We start from the raw sequence: 16,219 nt of genomic DNA on the forward strand, positions 1-16,219 counted from the left end.
AATATAGGGCTAATGGAAGGACCCCTGGTAGTGTTGATGAGCAGCGAGATCTCAGGGTACATGTGCATAGATCCCTGAAAGGTGACACTCAGGTTGACAAGGTTGTTAAGAAGGCGTACGGTGTGTTAGCTTTTACTGGTAGAGGGATTGAATTTCGGAGCCGTGAGGTCATGTTACAACTGTACAAAACTCTGGTGCGGCCGCACTTGGGAGTATTGCATACAGTTCTGGTTGCTGCATTATAAGAAGGATGTGGAGGCATTGGAAAGGGTGCAGAAGAGGTTTACCAGGATGTTGCCTTATGAGGAAAGGCTGAGGGACTTGAGGTTGTTTTTGTTAGAAAGAAGGTTGAGAGGTAACCTAATTGAGGCATACAAGATGATCAGAGGGTTAGATAGGGTGGATAGTGAGAGCCTTTTTCCTCGGATGGTGATGGCTAACACGAGGGGACGTAGCTATAAATTAAGGGGTGGTGATTATAGGGCGGATATCAGAGGTAGGTTCTTTACTCAGAAGGTAGTAAGGGCGTGGAATACCCTGCCTGCAGCAGTTGTGGACTCGCCAACTTTAAGGGCGTTCAAATGGTCAGTGGATAGGCATATGGATAACATTGGAATAGTTTAGGTTAGAGGGTCATTAGATTGGTTCCACTGGTCGGCGCAACATCAAGAGCCAAAGGGCCTGTACTGTGCTGTTACGTTCTAACCTCAGGGAGGCAGGTTCGATTACTGGCTTGGGTCACTGTTCATGTTGAGTCTACATGTTCTCCCCATGTCTGCGTGGTTCTTCCTCCCACAGTCCAAAAGAGTGGCTATGCTAAATTCTCCTGAACATGTGCTGGAGTGTGGTGACTAGAGGATTTTCACAGTAACTTCATTGCAGTGTGAATGTAAGCTTACCTGTGAGACTAATAAATAAACAAGCCACGATGGGATGTCTCACAATATTGCCTGCAACACCCCTTAATTATGGACTTAATGCACATCAAAGGATGCAATTGCACTGAGAACGGCATTCTGTGAATGGAAGGAGCTGTCTAGTGTGACTATTTGCAGGTTCAATTTTCAAATTATAGATACTTGTGTCTGTGGGGTATGGCACAAACTTAGAAATCAACCTTGGCGAGGGTTGTAGATAGAGTAAAATCCTGGCAGTTTTTGAACATAGGCTTCCTCCATCAGCTAACTGCCTACAAAATTTATTTTATTAGTGTTACAAGTAGGCCTATATTGACAGTGCAATGACATTATTGTGAAAATCCTCTAGTCACCACACTCCAGCGCTTGTTTGGGTACACTGAGGGAGAATTTAGCACAGCCAATGCACCTAACCTGCACATCTTTTGGACTGTGGGAGACACCCAGAGCAAACTCTCTGACACAGGGAGAATGTGCAGACTCCACACACACAATCACCCAAGCCTGGAATCCAATCCAGGTCCTTGGTGCTGTGAGACAGCAATGCTAACCACTGCACCACCCATTGCAGCTTGCATGGGAGTTCTTTCCTGAGCCAACAGGAGTGGTCCACTGTTCAGTGAGATCCCAGCCACGCCACTATTTAGATGCTACCATTGCTGTGGTTTGGAGTCATACACTGGACAAAGTGGTTGGCTCTTAATTGCCCCCTGAAATGGCAGAAGCTGTGCACTCATTTGCCATAATCTGGAAGGATTAAAGAAAAGAGGTGGCCTTTATCCAGGACTGAAGTAGGCATTGAACGATTTGTGTATGCAAATACAGGGCCATTGTAACTGGTTTGCCAATACACAGTACAATAGATGCCTCAGAAAAACAACCAGTGGTTTGCACTGCTGCCTCTCAGGGCCAAGGACCTGAGTTCAATTTCCAACTTGGGCCACTATCTGTGCAGAGTATGTACCTTTCTCCCCATGCCTACTTGTTTTCCTTCAGGTGCTCCAGCTTCCTCCAAAAGACGTACTGGTTAGGTGCTAAATTCTCCCTCAGTGTATCCGAACAGGTGGCAGTGTGTGGCTGGCAACCAGGGGATTTTCTTCACTGTACAGTTACAACACTAATAAAAATTGCATAAATAAAAAGGAATGTTACTTTCCACAATCACTGTTCCCATCCCCAACTTCCCCAGACCCTGCAGCACACCCCATCCCAAACTCCGATTTCAACCCGTGACCCAATGATTCCCTCCACGGCCCCAAATGTGTCTCAAACTCCTGATTCTGCCAGTGGGCTGGCTGGTTCTAACACTTACCAGCACGGTCTTCGTCAGCAGTGCAATCTTTACTGTAATTAGGACTGCTCAGAAATAGTCACCTCTGTGAAACTGTGTTGGGTGGGAGCCCAAAGTAAGAGTCCCCCCAACCTATTTCCCAAACGGAATAACAGATGGAACAATCTCACTTCAGCTGTATTTAAAATGTGTTTATCAGCAAGAATAAAAAAAACAGCTCTACAGGTTAAACAAAGAACCCAACATGGAAGTTTAACAGCTTCTTTGCATATTAAATAACCACCAAAAACTCTTAAAATCATACAGAATAAATAGTCAAAAATAATTTACACATTTGGTACAAAGATCAGGGAAGGGCAGTTTATGATCTGTTTTGTTTTAAAAGTTTTCACATCTCAAAAAGGGGACGAAAACCTTTACAACTGATATGGCTTTTTAATCGAACAATCTTTCTCTGCTTCTGTACAACATTTACATCACAAAGCCATTCAGAACCTGCTGCAAAGTAAAACCTTCTATTGTAGTGCATCGACCAGAACTTCACAGAGTCTCCCCATCAGCACCTCATGGTTTTCAAAGTTTTTTTTTCCCTGTCCTTCTGCTGATTTTATTGTTTAAACAATGGATGCTAATGACATAATCTAACCATCCCCAAGTGCAGAGGATTGCTGTTAGGTTGGGTTGGAGTTATTGAGCTCAATAATACAAGGACGGTGAATACACGTGACAAACAATTGTGGATACACACAGTCTGTTGCCTTGTTCAGTAATCCCTTCCAGTCAGTTCCTCCAATTAGGTCTCAGCACCCAATGTTCAAAAAAACAACCAAGAAATCTCACAAACACCAGGTTAGAGTCCAACAGGTTTATTTGGAATCATGAGCTTTCAGAGTGCTACACTTTCATCAGGTAGTGAAAGAGCAGCGCTCTGATAGCTCGTGATACCAAATAAACCTGTCTAACCTGGTGTTGTGAGACTTCTTACTGTGCAACGCCGACATCTCCACAAAAAATCTCCTCACAAGGATTTCAAAAGTATGTTAAAGGACTAATGATCATTTTAAAATTTATGCATTTTCCTTTCTTAGAGCTCTGATGGGGAATTCTTTCCCTTAATAAACAACACTCTCTCAACATTTTCAAAATGATCCGGAAACAAAAAACAATGTCAAGATTCAAAGCTTCAGTCACAACAGCAGACAGTCCAGACAGAGGCAATAGATAGAGGACTGGTCACTTATACTGTACAATGAGGATGGTGGCTGCACCTAACTGCAGAAGTGCAACAACTGAACGGCCTACTCCTGTTCCTATGAATACAAAGTAATACTGCTAGGTGTATACTGTAAAGAATTCAAACTGCAATTGGTTGCACTTTAGAACTGTTAGCAACAGTAAATATAAGTTACTCAGCACAGCCCAGAACACGCAAACTTCATCAGTACTTTCAGAACAAAAAAACTGCTACACTATTGTGACGAATTACCAATGTCCTTGCTATAGAGGGAGCACGGTGAAGGTTTACCAGGCCGATGCCTGGGATGGCAAATCTATCATATGAGGAGAGATCAAGTCGGTTAGCATTATATTCACTGGAGTTTAGAGGAGAATCTCAGAGACATATAGAAGTCTAACAGCGTTAGGGTAGACTCAAAGAATGTTTCCAGTGGTGGGGGGAGTGCAGAATTAAGGGTCATAATTTGAGGATAAGGGGTAAATCTTTTATGACTGAGGTGAGGAGAAATTTCTTCACCCAGATGGCGGTGAATGTGTAGAATTTACTACCACAGAAAGAGTTGAGGCCAAAACATTGTGTGATTTCGAAAAGAAATTAGATGTAGCTCTTGGGGCTAAAGGGATCAAGGGATATTGGAAGGGAGGGGGGTGTGAAATCAGAATATTGAATTCAATGATCAGCCATGATCAACATGAATAGCAGAGCAGGCTCAAAGGGCCGAATGGCCTACTCTTGCTTCTCGTTTCTATGAGTTCCAATGCCCGTTGCAGTTGAGAAATAGTAACATATCATTGACAGTGTGTTAGCCAAGCATCCTGTCTCACTGGTGTCATTAGTTCAGGGACTATGGAATCATTGGAGGCACAGTTTGAAAAAAAAAGTGAATTTGTTACAGTTGCAGAACATGTAAATTTAAGTTTTAAATTTATTTATTTATATATATATATATGTATATACACTTGTCAGTGCAAGTTCAAAAACTTGAAAGGCAGTTAACAAATTAGAACTGCATGTGAGATGAAAATGTTACCTTGTGCAAAAAATGTTTCATTGCCAATTAATTTCAATAGAAACACCATCAGTAATTAACAGTTACACAAATACAAGGTACTCTAAAAGACTGAAGGACTTCAAACCTAAACCAGTGCCTGAAATAATTAAACATAATTTTAAAAAGCCACCTGGCATCATGGGATCTTCAAATTCAGTGTTTAAAAAACCCAGCCCAGCTCTTAACAACTCTTAGAAATTAGGAAGCTTGCTCAGTGAAGCCTGCCAATCTGCCCACTTCACTATTGCAATGTACTTAGGGTTATGTCAAGTTTGATTGGTGGTGAATTTGGATATGTACATCACTTTAAGATGAACACATCTGTGTGTACGCACGAGCACGGACACTAAACCCCAACTGCGAGGGCAAAGCACAGTATCAGCAGAGCTCCCAGCATTATGTCACACCATGGAACTAATGCCATAACACCTTCGGCACGCTTCCTTCTTTGGACGACAAATTCATTGTTCCTTAAAAAGGTTCTTGCCTGCTGATAGGATTTTAGTTATAGTTCACTCACCCCCAAGCTGAAGACAGTCTGATCTACGGTTGGCCACTGCATTGCCTAACTGAATGCTAATCACACAGAGCTGACCATACTGGTCTGGTCAGGTTGTACACAGCGGCACAGTGGTTAGCACTGCTGCCTCACAGCACCAAAGATCCAGGTTTGATTCTGGCTCGGGTGACTGTGTGGAGTTTCCATGTTCTCCGGATGCTCTGGTTTCCTTCCACATTCCAAAGATGTGTGGGTTAGGTTGATTGGCCACGATAAATTGCCCTTTAGTGTCATTGGGATTAGCAGGGTAAATATGTGGGGTTATGGGGATGGGAACTGGGTGGGATTGTTCTCGGTGCAGGCTCAATGGGCCAAATGGCCTCGTTCTGCACGGTAGGGGTTCTATGACGTCATATTTGTTTTTTATTGGGGCCCACCTGTCTGAATCCTGAAGGAGCAGCCACTTACCAGAAACCTGACCTGGATTGTGTAAAGGCACCGTGTGGTTGTGCAACACTAAAAAAAACTCTAACAGCAATATAGATATACGCACACTTATCCCAAATGGGCTCGATGACTTGGTGGGAGGCAAGTTAAGATGGAGGCTGAATCCCACATCATCTACTATTAATAGCTGGCATGTGCAATCAGCCACATTATCACAAATAGCTGCTAAAATGTGAAGATGTCTAATTGTACACCAATCTGGGTGCTCCTGTGAACTCCAGATTCTTTAAGTGGAACAATGGCTTTATTGGGGAAATGGGATTTATTGGGGATTTCTTCCCTGCCGCCACCGGCTGATGAAGTACTCCCTTATACCTTCACCAGTTCACAGCTGTCAGCAAACAATCTGTACCTCTAGTTTCATTATCTTGGGTAAGAAACAAAATTCAACCATCAAAGGGAATGAATGAAAAATAGAGAAAGTATAAAAACTGCAGAAAGAGAATGAAAATGTTACACTTGGATAAACAGTGAAATTCCAATTAATTAATTCAAAACCAGAAAATCTGGAGCGATTTCTGGGTCTAGCCAATGGCAAGCACTGAAGCTTTGAATTCTGACAAAACATTTCACTCCGCATTCAGAGTTTTCCTAATGCCAGTTTCAAATCTGGAGGAACGATAAGAGGAGTCTTGAGTTTGGAAAAGTTCATCTAACTTCGTTCTACAAAGAAAAACACACACAGCAAGTTCTTTCTTTTCAATTGATATAGAGAACAGACTTAAAGAATTGTACAAACCAAGGAGACACTATAACACACCCAATGAGCAGTCCCCTAATTCCCCAGTAAAGAGCAACTGTTTAGGGACAAGGAATAACAAATGACAGCCATGATCACTCACAACATTAATTGAATCAAACACGAAAGAGACAGAATGAAAGTAAGGAAGATGGAATATCATTAACAAGAAGGCCAGAGTTTCCATCTATCAACTGGTCTTTCATGAAACCGCTTCCGCACTTAATCTGGAACAGCGGAAAAAGAAAATGGGAGACAATTATCATGTGGTCATTATTCCCAGCAGGGGAAAAACTGTGGAGTGCACAGTTACTGTCTTGGTGCATTGGCCATGCTAAATTTTCCCTCAGTGTACCCAAATAGGCGTCAGACTGTGGCAACTGGGGGATTTTCACAGTAACTTAGTTGCTGTGTTAATGTAAGCCTACTTAGAAATCATAGAATCCCTACAGTGCAGAAGGAGACTATTTGGCCCATCGCGTCTGCGCCAACAACAATCCCACTTAGGCCCTGTCTCCATAACCCCAAACATTTACCCAACTAATCTTGTTAACCATACATCCCGGGACACTAAGGGGTAATTTGGCATGGGCAGTGCACCTAACCAGCACGTCTTTGGACTGTGGGAGGAAAACAGAGCACCCGGAGGTAACCCATGCAGACACAGGGAGAACGTGCAGCCTCCGCACAGACAGTGACCCAAGCTGGGAATCGAACGCAGGTCCCTGGCGCTGAGAGGCAGCAGTGCTAACCACTGTGCCCCCATGCCGCCCTACTTGTGACATGAATAAATAAACTACTGTCTTCACTGCAGCACAAGCCAGTTACGCCAAACTAAAAACATAAAAAGTAGACACTTCACTCAATGTACAAATAATAGTTACTCCAATTCTAAATGTTGCTCTAATCCAACATTGCAGCAATCCTTAAAATTATATTTAAGATGATTGTACTTTAAGCAAATGTCTTTAACAAAGCAGTGAAAATTTGCTGAATCTTGGATGATCAAGACCGAATTCATGGATAAAATGCTGCAAGATGTCATAAACAGTTTGTTTGTGTGTGAGCTTACTTTGTCTGAACTAAAGTAGAAAATATTAAAAAAATGTGGGTGCAAACTGCAGATCAATAGAATTTTACTGTTTAAAAAATACTCGCGAGTGCAACAGATTTGTGGACTGCCAGATTCAGAAGCAAACCAAAGAAAAGATGCTGGAAAACCTCAGCGGGTCTGGCAGCATCTGTGGAGAGAAAAGGCTTGACGTTTTTAAGACTCTCTTAGCTTTGACAAAGGATCATCTGGACTCAAAACGTCAGCTCTTTTCTCTCCTTATAGGTGCTGCCAGACCTGCTGAGATTTTCCAGCATTTTCTACTTTGGTTTCAGATTCCAGCATCCGCAATAATTTGCTTTTATCTAGTGACAGAAGCAATTTATTTTTCCACAATCCTCAAACACATCTGCACATTTGGGTCTACCATAGACCAGACATTCCTTAAGCTATTATTTCTGATGGGTTGAATAAACCCTGGAGCACAAGTACTGCACTGTAACATGCACCGGTGGTCCGAGTACAATGGTCCACTGTTGTACAATTCAGCTTTTTAAGTGCTTTTCCTATTCCTGGGGAAACCTAGGGATGCAATCATTTGGGACACAGCCAACGGGGAAATAATTGGACGTTGTTGAACAGCACAATGTTGTAAGATAACCCTTCAATCTACTCCAGGGCTGTACCTTTCACTAATCTAATTGTTCAACTGCAGTTTGCATTAAGAAATGAAACTTCGTCTCTGGGACGTAAAACCGACAACACTGTATCTACGACCTTGATTTTGGGTGGAGCAATTGTACCCTCTACTCAGCAAACTTCAGGTTTGTCTAACATAGAGGTTACAGCTACAGGTAGTGCACTCTCTGTAGAACTAGAGTTATATACTTATTAAAAAAAAAACACAAAATCCTTCCGAAAGTCTTGTGTATCGTGATGCTCAGGCAGAGTTGTACTGCTAACTGTTCCTTGTACTCAGCTCACAGGCAGCAGTTCTGTACTCGGATACAGAACTCCATTCCTAAAGTTCCGAAGGAGCAGACAGGAGCTTCTATGATAACATTAAAAAGTCAAGAGCGTGTTTGTAAAGTTCAACATTGGCTCAATGGATCCCCTGGGATCAGGCCCAAGCGCTGCTTTTATTGGTAATGCATGTGACTGCTGTTTTAGTGCTCCTGGGTAAAGATACTGTCTGTATCTGTTTCACACTAACAGAAAATGCTCGCATAGCCCAAATCTACAGCACAGCAGGAGGACACAATCTGGAAAGACAACTAAAACCAGGAGAGTCATATTTAGACTAAAGAAATTTTTAAACTTTATATATATACAGCTCTACACATCTAAAGAGGAAAAGGTGGGTCCAGCCCCACGTGGCCAAGGTTCTGTGGGCTGAGAATCAGCCTGTTGAGTCGCAGGAAGACCGACGGCAGAAACTCAGGTCACTGAGTAACGTCATTCTTGAATCGATGGACAGTCACTGTTGATGACAGTGGATGATGCACGAAAAACACAATGATATTTTAAAGTCAGCAGCGCGAAGACAAACTGAGAAAGTGTATCTGCGACCTTGGTTTTGGGTGGAGTAATTATATCCTCTATTCAGCACCAAGCTTCAGGTTTGTTTCTGACAGACACGGGAGAAAAAGGACAACAGGTCGCAATCCAACAATGGGTCTAAGTTAGGCCAAAACAACTTGTTTCCATTTTGTAAAATGTACATCACCCACGCATTCAGGCAGAATACCGAAACAGCATCCTAGATCGCAGTCCGACACGTACTAGAATGACCCAGTCAAGCTGATTCAGCAGCTCATGGCAAAGAGAACAGAAGATGGGGAAGGAATGAGAATTGCTGTAATTATAGCAGAAAGACGGAAAGGGCCAGAGGGAACAGGAAATCTAGTAAGGTGTGTGAACAAAGGCAGCAATATCACAGCAAAGACAGATTCTCACCAAAAAAACAAAAACCCAAATGAAAATTACAAATAAATTAGCATCTAAAAACACATCTGCAAATTAAGAAATGAATTTAATTTTTAAAGTGACCGTCAGAGAGACTTGATTTTAACTGCATAGCTCCTCAGTTCATGTGCACACTTTGGATGTGCACTTTCTGAGCATGCTTTGCATTAGCACCATGCAGCTCAAAAGGAATTCTCAAAAGTACTCACCTGTACATCAGGCAGACTCTTAAGGGCATACGGCTACAACGGGGACTAAATGCACCCTTTTCTCTCTCAAATATCTTCATACTCAAATTGTATTTTATCCTTTGGGGAATAGTGAGGGGGGGGGGGCGGGTAAGGGGGGAGTGGAGGAAGAATTTCCTAGATGATGCCTGCATTGAATGCTCCTTCCGTGGCCAACAAATCCTGGGACTGGACTTAAACCCAGAGCTTCTAGTCCAGTGGTAGCATTGTTACCATTGAGCCACATGGTCTCCTATCAAATGCACAGTTAGCTTAAGTTACCAATTTAATGATTCCTTGTACCATAATCAGTCTCAAACCAACTGAACAATCACTACAACCAGATGAGCCAGATATATATTAATTCAGGTAGGATACAGCCTCTAACGTTTAACATCCCCACTGGCATCACTTGTGCTTTGCTTTTAACGGAAAGCACAAATGGGTGTGTTATATATAACAAAAGGTTTGTAAAACTCTCTCAGAGCATTCTTCATCAATTCAGAAATAATTTGGTACAAACCAGAAGAACGTCGCCAGGTTTGCATCAAAACCCCAAGTTCTTTTCCTTCTCCCTTGCCTAACACAAACATGTGCTGGAACCACGTTTCAGTTTCATATGTTGGAAGAGAATCTCCCTCTAGTGTTCAGTCCCATCGCAGGATCCTTTTGGCCTCTTCTGTTTTTGTAGCTTCACACAATGTCACTGACGGCCAGTTTAATGTTATCATAAATTTAATACTGATTCACGGGACTGTCAAGCTTATTGCACATTTTTTTTTAAAACTCTCAGTGTCATTTACAAATGGATTCTCCAGTAGTCAGAGCCCGTTATGGGCAGCTATTAATTGGCAAGGTGCTGAGAAACAGGGTGCTCTAAGTGCGCCCCCTTTGTTCGGTTCATGACCTTACTGTGAGAGATCACCGATGGGTGGGCCACTGTCAAAAAGCATCTCCTTCCTTGAAGTCCCGGCCCCCGAAAGCTCTTGGGCGAGGTCGTTAAAGCGGGCAATGTAATCCACACTGTTTTCATTCATCATACACACCAGCTGAGAGTCGACCTGGGCAATAAAGACAACAAGCTTGAAAATAAGTTCACATAAGCACAGATTCTTAAAATGAAAATTGAAGCTTTCCTTTCTTTACTCCCTACTTGTTGTTCTCTGCAAATGACTGCCTTTTGTAGAACTTAAACTGTAAGAAGTCTCAGGTTAAAGTTCACAGATTGGGAATGCCAATCCTTCCCTTGTGGGATAATGGGAGCTTCACCCTCTTAGGATGATTATTCTTACCAGTACATAGAAAGTTGAAAAGGTGCCAGGTTGTTGAATCATTTCAGTGCAGGAACAATATTATCATTTTCCTGCAGGTCCTTCAATCTCGTCATGTCAACAGTAATAAAAGCTGCAAAGCTCAATGCCACTAGATTATAGATATTTTGCTGATTGCTCTATCAAATCATTCTTGAGACCAATTTACACCAAATATTCCAGACCAATACTGAGGACTCATTGACTAAAATATGTAATCAGCCAAAATTGCTGATAAAGCATATTCTCTCCCTGTACAACACCAGGATTGAAATTGTAAGTTACTGAAATACGTTTGAATAGTTAGGATCAAATGGATGTCAACCAAGTTAATTCCATTGATGAATTCCACCAACTGATGCACACTCAGTGGCGGCAGGTGGGGCGGGGGGGGTGGGGTGGTGGGAGGAGGAGAGAAGAGAAAGAGACTTTACCAGACTTTGGTACAGGTTCCAGTGAGAAAAACAGCTTACCAGAGATCTTACCACACTGTCAAAAAGAAATAGCTGGGCAACATAGTCGGCATCTCTCCCCCACCCCCCACTCCCAGCAGTCAGTGCTAGTGTCAGGATAAACACTGGGGTTACGGGTGAGATTATGGTCGGTGCAGACTCAATGGGCCAAATGGCCTCCTTCTGCACTGTGAGATTCTATGATTCTTACCTCTGAGACGTCTACAAGTGAGCGGGATACAAAGGAATCTCTGGAGTTTCCGTCCAGTAGGCTTGTTCCAAGCAGAGAATTGCTGTTGCTGTTACAGTTGCCAGTTGTTAGCATCTTCCTCCCCTTTTCAGGTGATATTAGGCTTGCTGCAAATAACCCAAAAATATTGAATGAATACACCATATTTAGCCAAAAGCACAGAACGGTAACACGGGTCCTTTCAAGTTCAGAATTCAACCTCAGTGTTTCTTTTTGAAGTGTCAGCTTGGCTCAGATGATGGTTTCACCTTCCTTTGAGTCGGAAGGTTTTAGGTCATAGGCCAACTACAGAACTGGAGACGCATCAACACTTCTGTGCTGAAGGAGAAAACACACTGCTGAGGTTTCGTTCTTTGAATGAGATGATGGTAAAACAGAACTTTGTTAGCTTGGCACTAGCCACTTTAATTCCATCACAGTACATAAGGAATTAAACTGAGCTCCTCTCTCAGAAATCATACCTCAACATTAGTTGTAAATTATCGCAGTGATGATTCAGCTAATTTCAAGGTGCTTTTTTTAAATTTTATTAGTGTCACAAGTAAGGCACTGCATCAACACTGCAATGAAGTTACTGTGAAAATCCCCCAGTTGCCACACTCTGGCACCTGTTCGGGTACACTGAGGGAGAATTTAACATGGCCAATGCACCTAACCAGCACATCTTCCAGACGGTGGGAGGAAACTGGAGCACCTGGAGGAAACCCACGCAGGCACAGGGAGAATGTGCAAACTCCAAACAGACAGTGACCCAAACCAGGAATCAAATCCAGGTCCCTGGCGCTGTGAGGCAGTAATGCTAACAGTTGTACTGCCATGCCGCCCACTGCAGGCTTGGGGGAAGGAGACAAGTCACTTCATTTAGTGATTTGCTTATACATTTCCAATTTGCAGCTTTAAAGTTAAAGAGCAATCCATTACCTTCACAAAGCACCCCCATCTAGGTTTTAAAGTATTTATCAGCCCACAATTTCAATGAGTTTCATCTGGAGCCTTCAAGCAAAGCTTACAAGAATTAAAGAGTGTTTGATAAACCGGATTAACTTCTATAGTTCGTGAAGGATTAAAAAGGTCCATTACATTAAAAACTAACTTAGTTTGCCCCAAAAGAGATGTCAACTGTTTTCTAATATAGGAGAAGTTTAAACAAAGTTTAACTGCTGTAAAAATTAAGGCTTTTGTTCTGTTACTGGAACTATTTGCCACTTAAATGAATTCTGGTGAAGTGTTCTTCTAAACACAAGCAGAATCCTGGTGAGGCACTGGATGCATTTAGTAGCTGAATGCTCCAATATGCTGAACACATCAGAACATTACTGTAGCCATCAGGACAACTGAAAATGCTGTTCAGGATGTAGGAGGTTACAACTCACCAACAGTATTTTGAAATACAGAAACCAAAATATCTAGAGTAAGGAGTATAAGAATTCAGAAAACAGACATTAAGTTGAGGCTCTATATGCTTGTACAGACCATAATCCTACCTGGGGAAAAGCAGCGCGCTCTTCCAGTCCTTGCCAACATGCTACTCTGAACCAACATGAAAAACAGATTGCCTGCTTTCATCTCCTTGTTGTTTTTGGGATTTTGCCTTGCACTAAATGACTACCAGCTTTTCCTAAATCACAGCCAATGTAATTCAAAGGCATTCACTGTGTGATCTGCTTAAGGAACATAAGTCACGATGAAAATAAATTGTAAAATACTTACACAGCAGACTCCCCAGCGAGGAGTCCCCAGAATCATTTGGATACCACTGGGGATCGTGTGTGGGAGAGGGAATCCAGTTACGTTGAGGACTGGCTGAGGGAGACGGGAGACTCTTCGAGCTGTCACTGCCATTCAATTTTGTCGGAGAAAGAGAAGCACCATCACCTATTAAAACAAAGTAGCGGTTTAGGTCAAAAGCTGGTGCAGTGAGTAAATTAACCTCTCCAGTGACTACTTCATGTACCTCACTGGCTGTAGACTAGGATATCCCGACTTCATAAAAATCATAGAATCAGAATCCTACAGTGCAGAAGGAAACCATTCGGTCCATCGAGTCTGCACCTACAACAATCCCATCCAGGCCCTATTCCCATAACCCTACGTATTTAGCCTAGCTAGTCCCCCTGAACTAAGGGACAATTTAGCATGGCCAACCAACCTAACCGGCACATCTTTGGACTGTGGGAGGAAACCGAAGCATCCACAGGAAACCCACTCAGACACGGGAAGAATGTGCAAATTCCACACAGACAGTGACCCAAGCTGGGAATCGAACCTGGGTCTCTGGCACTGTGAAGCAGTAGGACTAATCACTGTGCCGTCCACATCAAAATATAAATATCAGATTTTTCTTTAAGATTAGATTACAGATTTAAGTGATTATCCTGTGTGGCTATCAAATGAGGAATTTCAGTACAATCTTCCTGTGAAAATAAAATATATATGTGTAAAAGTAACTGATTCCCAGCAATAAAGCCCTGTTAACTGCAACTAACTTTGTTTATCAAGTTCTAACACTACATAATATTACTAATTTAAACTATTATAGAAATATAGAAGATAGAGTAGGAGGAAGCCATTTGGCCCTTCGAGCCTGCTCCACCATTCATCACGAACATGGCTGATCATCCAACTCAATAGCTTAATCATGCTTTCTTCCCAGAACCTTTGATCCCATTCAGCCCAGCCTGTTTTCTCAACAGTTTTGTTTCCTACTTCTATTCTATCAGTGATGTTCCTACAATAGTGTTTTATCAGAGGCTTCTTTAATATTTCCTATTTTTCCAACTAACTTGCAGTGCAAGCTATAGTAACGCCACAAGCAGTCAAATATAAATTCTTCTACTTACCACCAACATACTGAGTAGAGTTGATAGCGAGCTCAATGATGGAATCGCTGATTTGACTGTGGGGTCCACCCTGGGACAACGTATCCTCTGGAGGTCCTGGCAATGAAATATCCAGGAGTGCTGAGACATTTGGAGGAGAAGTGAACAACGTGTTGGGAGCTTCACTTGAAGGAGAAGACAGGCCATTCTGCAGTGTATGTTTATCAAGATCCCTCTGTGCAGAAAAGGAAGACCGATTAATGTTGAATGATTCAACCCACAGAGAACAAAGTTAAAAGATGCAGGAAGCACTCCCTCAGTCAACATAATCCAATTCATTATCCAAGCAAAGCAGGTGTATAAAAAGTTTAAATAGAGCAACATACTTCATGAACACTTTCAATAGATTTTGCAGCTGCTCAGACACACGCACACACAGAGAGACACATGCATGCACACAGGAAAGTTGGAATTGCTAAATAGCAATTTGTAATAGTGAAGATATCTTTCACAATCGTTCGAAAGACTTGAATTTAATTATTCCTTATGAAATATCCTCTTACTGGGTACTACTGATATCTCTGGGGTCCGACATGCATATTTAAGGTGCAGGTTAGGTGCTTTGGCCATGCTAAATTCTCTCTCAGTGTACCTGAACAGGTGGTGGAGTGTGGCGACTCGGGGATTTTCACAGTAACTTCATTGCAGTTTTAAGGGAAGCCTTACTCATGACACTAATAAATAAACTTTAAAACTTAAAGGAGGGCACTATAGCCTTCCCGTGGTTGCCCCATTCACCTGCTCAAAAGAGCAGGGTAACATCAGGACAAAGTGGAAGACCGTGAGCAACGGCCTCATTTTTATTGTCCAAGAGAGTTAAGGAAATTAGGTTCACCAACTCTAGATCACGACTGGGCAACAATGAGCATATTTAAATCTTGCACCTCACTCACCCTCCTGCCACTTAAAAAAAATTCTTATTTTCTTTAAAATTTAAGCATTTGAAATAAAAATTTTTCTACAATTTGACACTTTGATTTTTAAGCCCTTTGAATCTTTGCAATGAAACATTTAGCACCGCACAAAGGCTGCTGGGCACTGCAGATTTAAGCTAGTGACTCTTACCTGCCAGCTGTGGCTCTCAGCTATGAGAAAGCTTGGTGCAATGAAATTGCTGCCCTTACTGAGCATTTTTACAACGTTGGAGAACACAATTACTCACACCAGACTCTGAGCGCTGAGATGTTCCCCATCCCATCAGAATCATTAGCTTCACAGAGTAACAAAGACACTACAACTGCATTTTAGCTGCTTGGGTCAATAATGGGTAGAACACGTATTAATCACACTCTAGCCCCAAGCAATTAACAAGTAAAATTACTGTGGGTAACTATATTCATTAGAGGCATTCTGTAGACTTAAAGTTTATCTCAGATAAACACCAGAGCTTGGAGTCGAACATTTATAAGGAATGACATAAAGACACAACTTACAGAACACAGTACTGATGGTCAATGCCACTCACCCCTGTTGAGACTGCTGCTGTACTGCTTCCATTCTGATGGACTGAGGATAACTCTTGGTCTGAGGTCACTAGGGAAACTCCTTCTGTTGACAAAGAGGCCAAATCTTGCGATCCTTCTGCATCAAGGCTCTGGACTGGGCTGCCTGGAATTATGCCTGCTGATTTAGCTGCCATGTCGATTGCACCTGATGCGAAAGAAACTGATCAATTCACTCTACTTGCACCATATTTGTTTCAGGTATGTATATTAAAAGATTCAGAAATTTACAGCTACATCTTAGTATGCGTGGCACGGTGACACAGTGGTTAGCACTGCTGCCTCACAGCACCAGGGACCCGGGTTCAATTCCAGCCTCAGGTCACTGTGTGGAGTTTGTAC

General features: G+C 42.3%; 1 protein-coding gene across 4 annotated transcripts in view; it reads right to left on the reverse strand.

The window, feature by feature from the left end:
* Positions 1-2,384: 2,384 nt before the first annotated feature.
* Positions 2,385-16,219, reverse strand: part of cramp1 (cramped chromatin regulator 1) — a 59,660-nt gene continuing 45,825 nt past the window's right edge. For all 4 annotated transcript variants that reach the window (XM_080206976.1, XM_080206978.1, XM_080206977.1 and 1 more), the window contains exons 16-20: positions 15,841-16,025; positions 14,337-14,550; positions 13,207-13,371; positions 11,458-11,603; positions 2,385-10,545 (exon numbers count right to left, since the gene is read on the reverse strand). In XM_080206976.1, the coding sequence (XP_080063102.1) occupies positions 10,393-10,545; positions 11,458-11,603; positions 13,207-13,371; positions 14,337-14,550; positions 15,841-16,025 (863 nt within the window). In that variant the 3' untranslated portion in view covers positions 2,385-10,392. The remainder of the gene's footprint in view (positions 10,546-11,457; positions 11,604-13,206; positions 13,372-14,336; positions 14,551-15,840; positions 16,026-16,219) is intronic.

This window comes from Carcharhinus amblyrhynchos, chromosome 18, assembly GCF_965287045.1.
Source record: "Carcharhinus amblyrhynchos chromosome 18, sCarAmb.v2.hapA, whole genome shotgun sequence".
Lineage (NCBI taxonomy): Eukaryota > Metazoa > Chordata > Chondrichthyes > Carcharhiniformes > Carcharhinidae > Carcharhinus > Carcharhinus amblyrhynchos.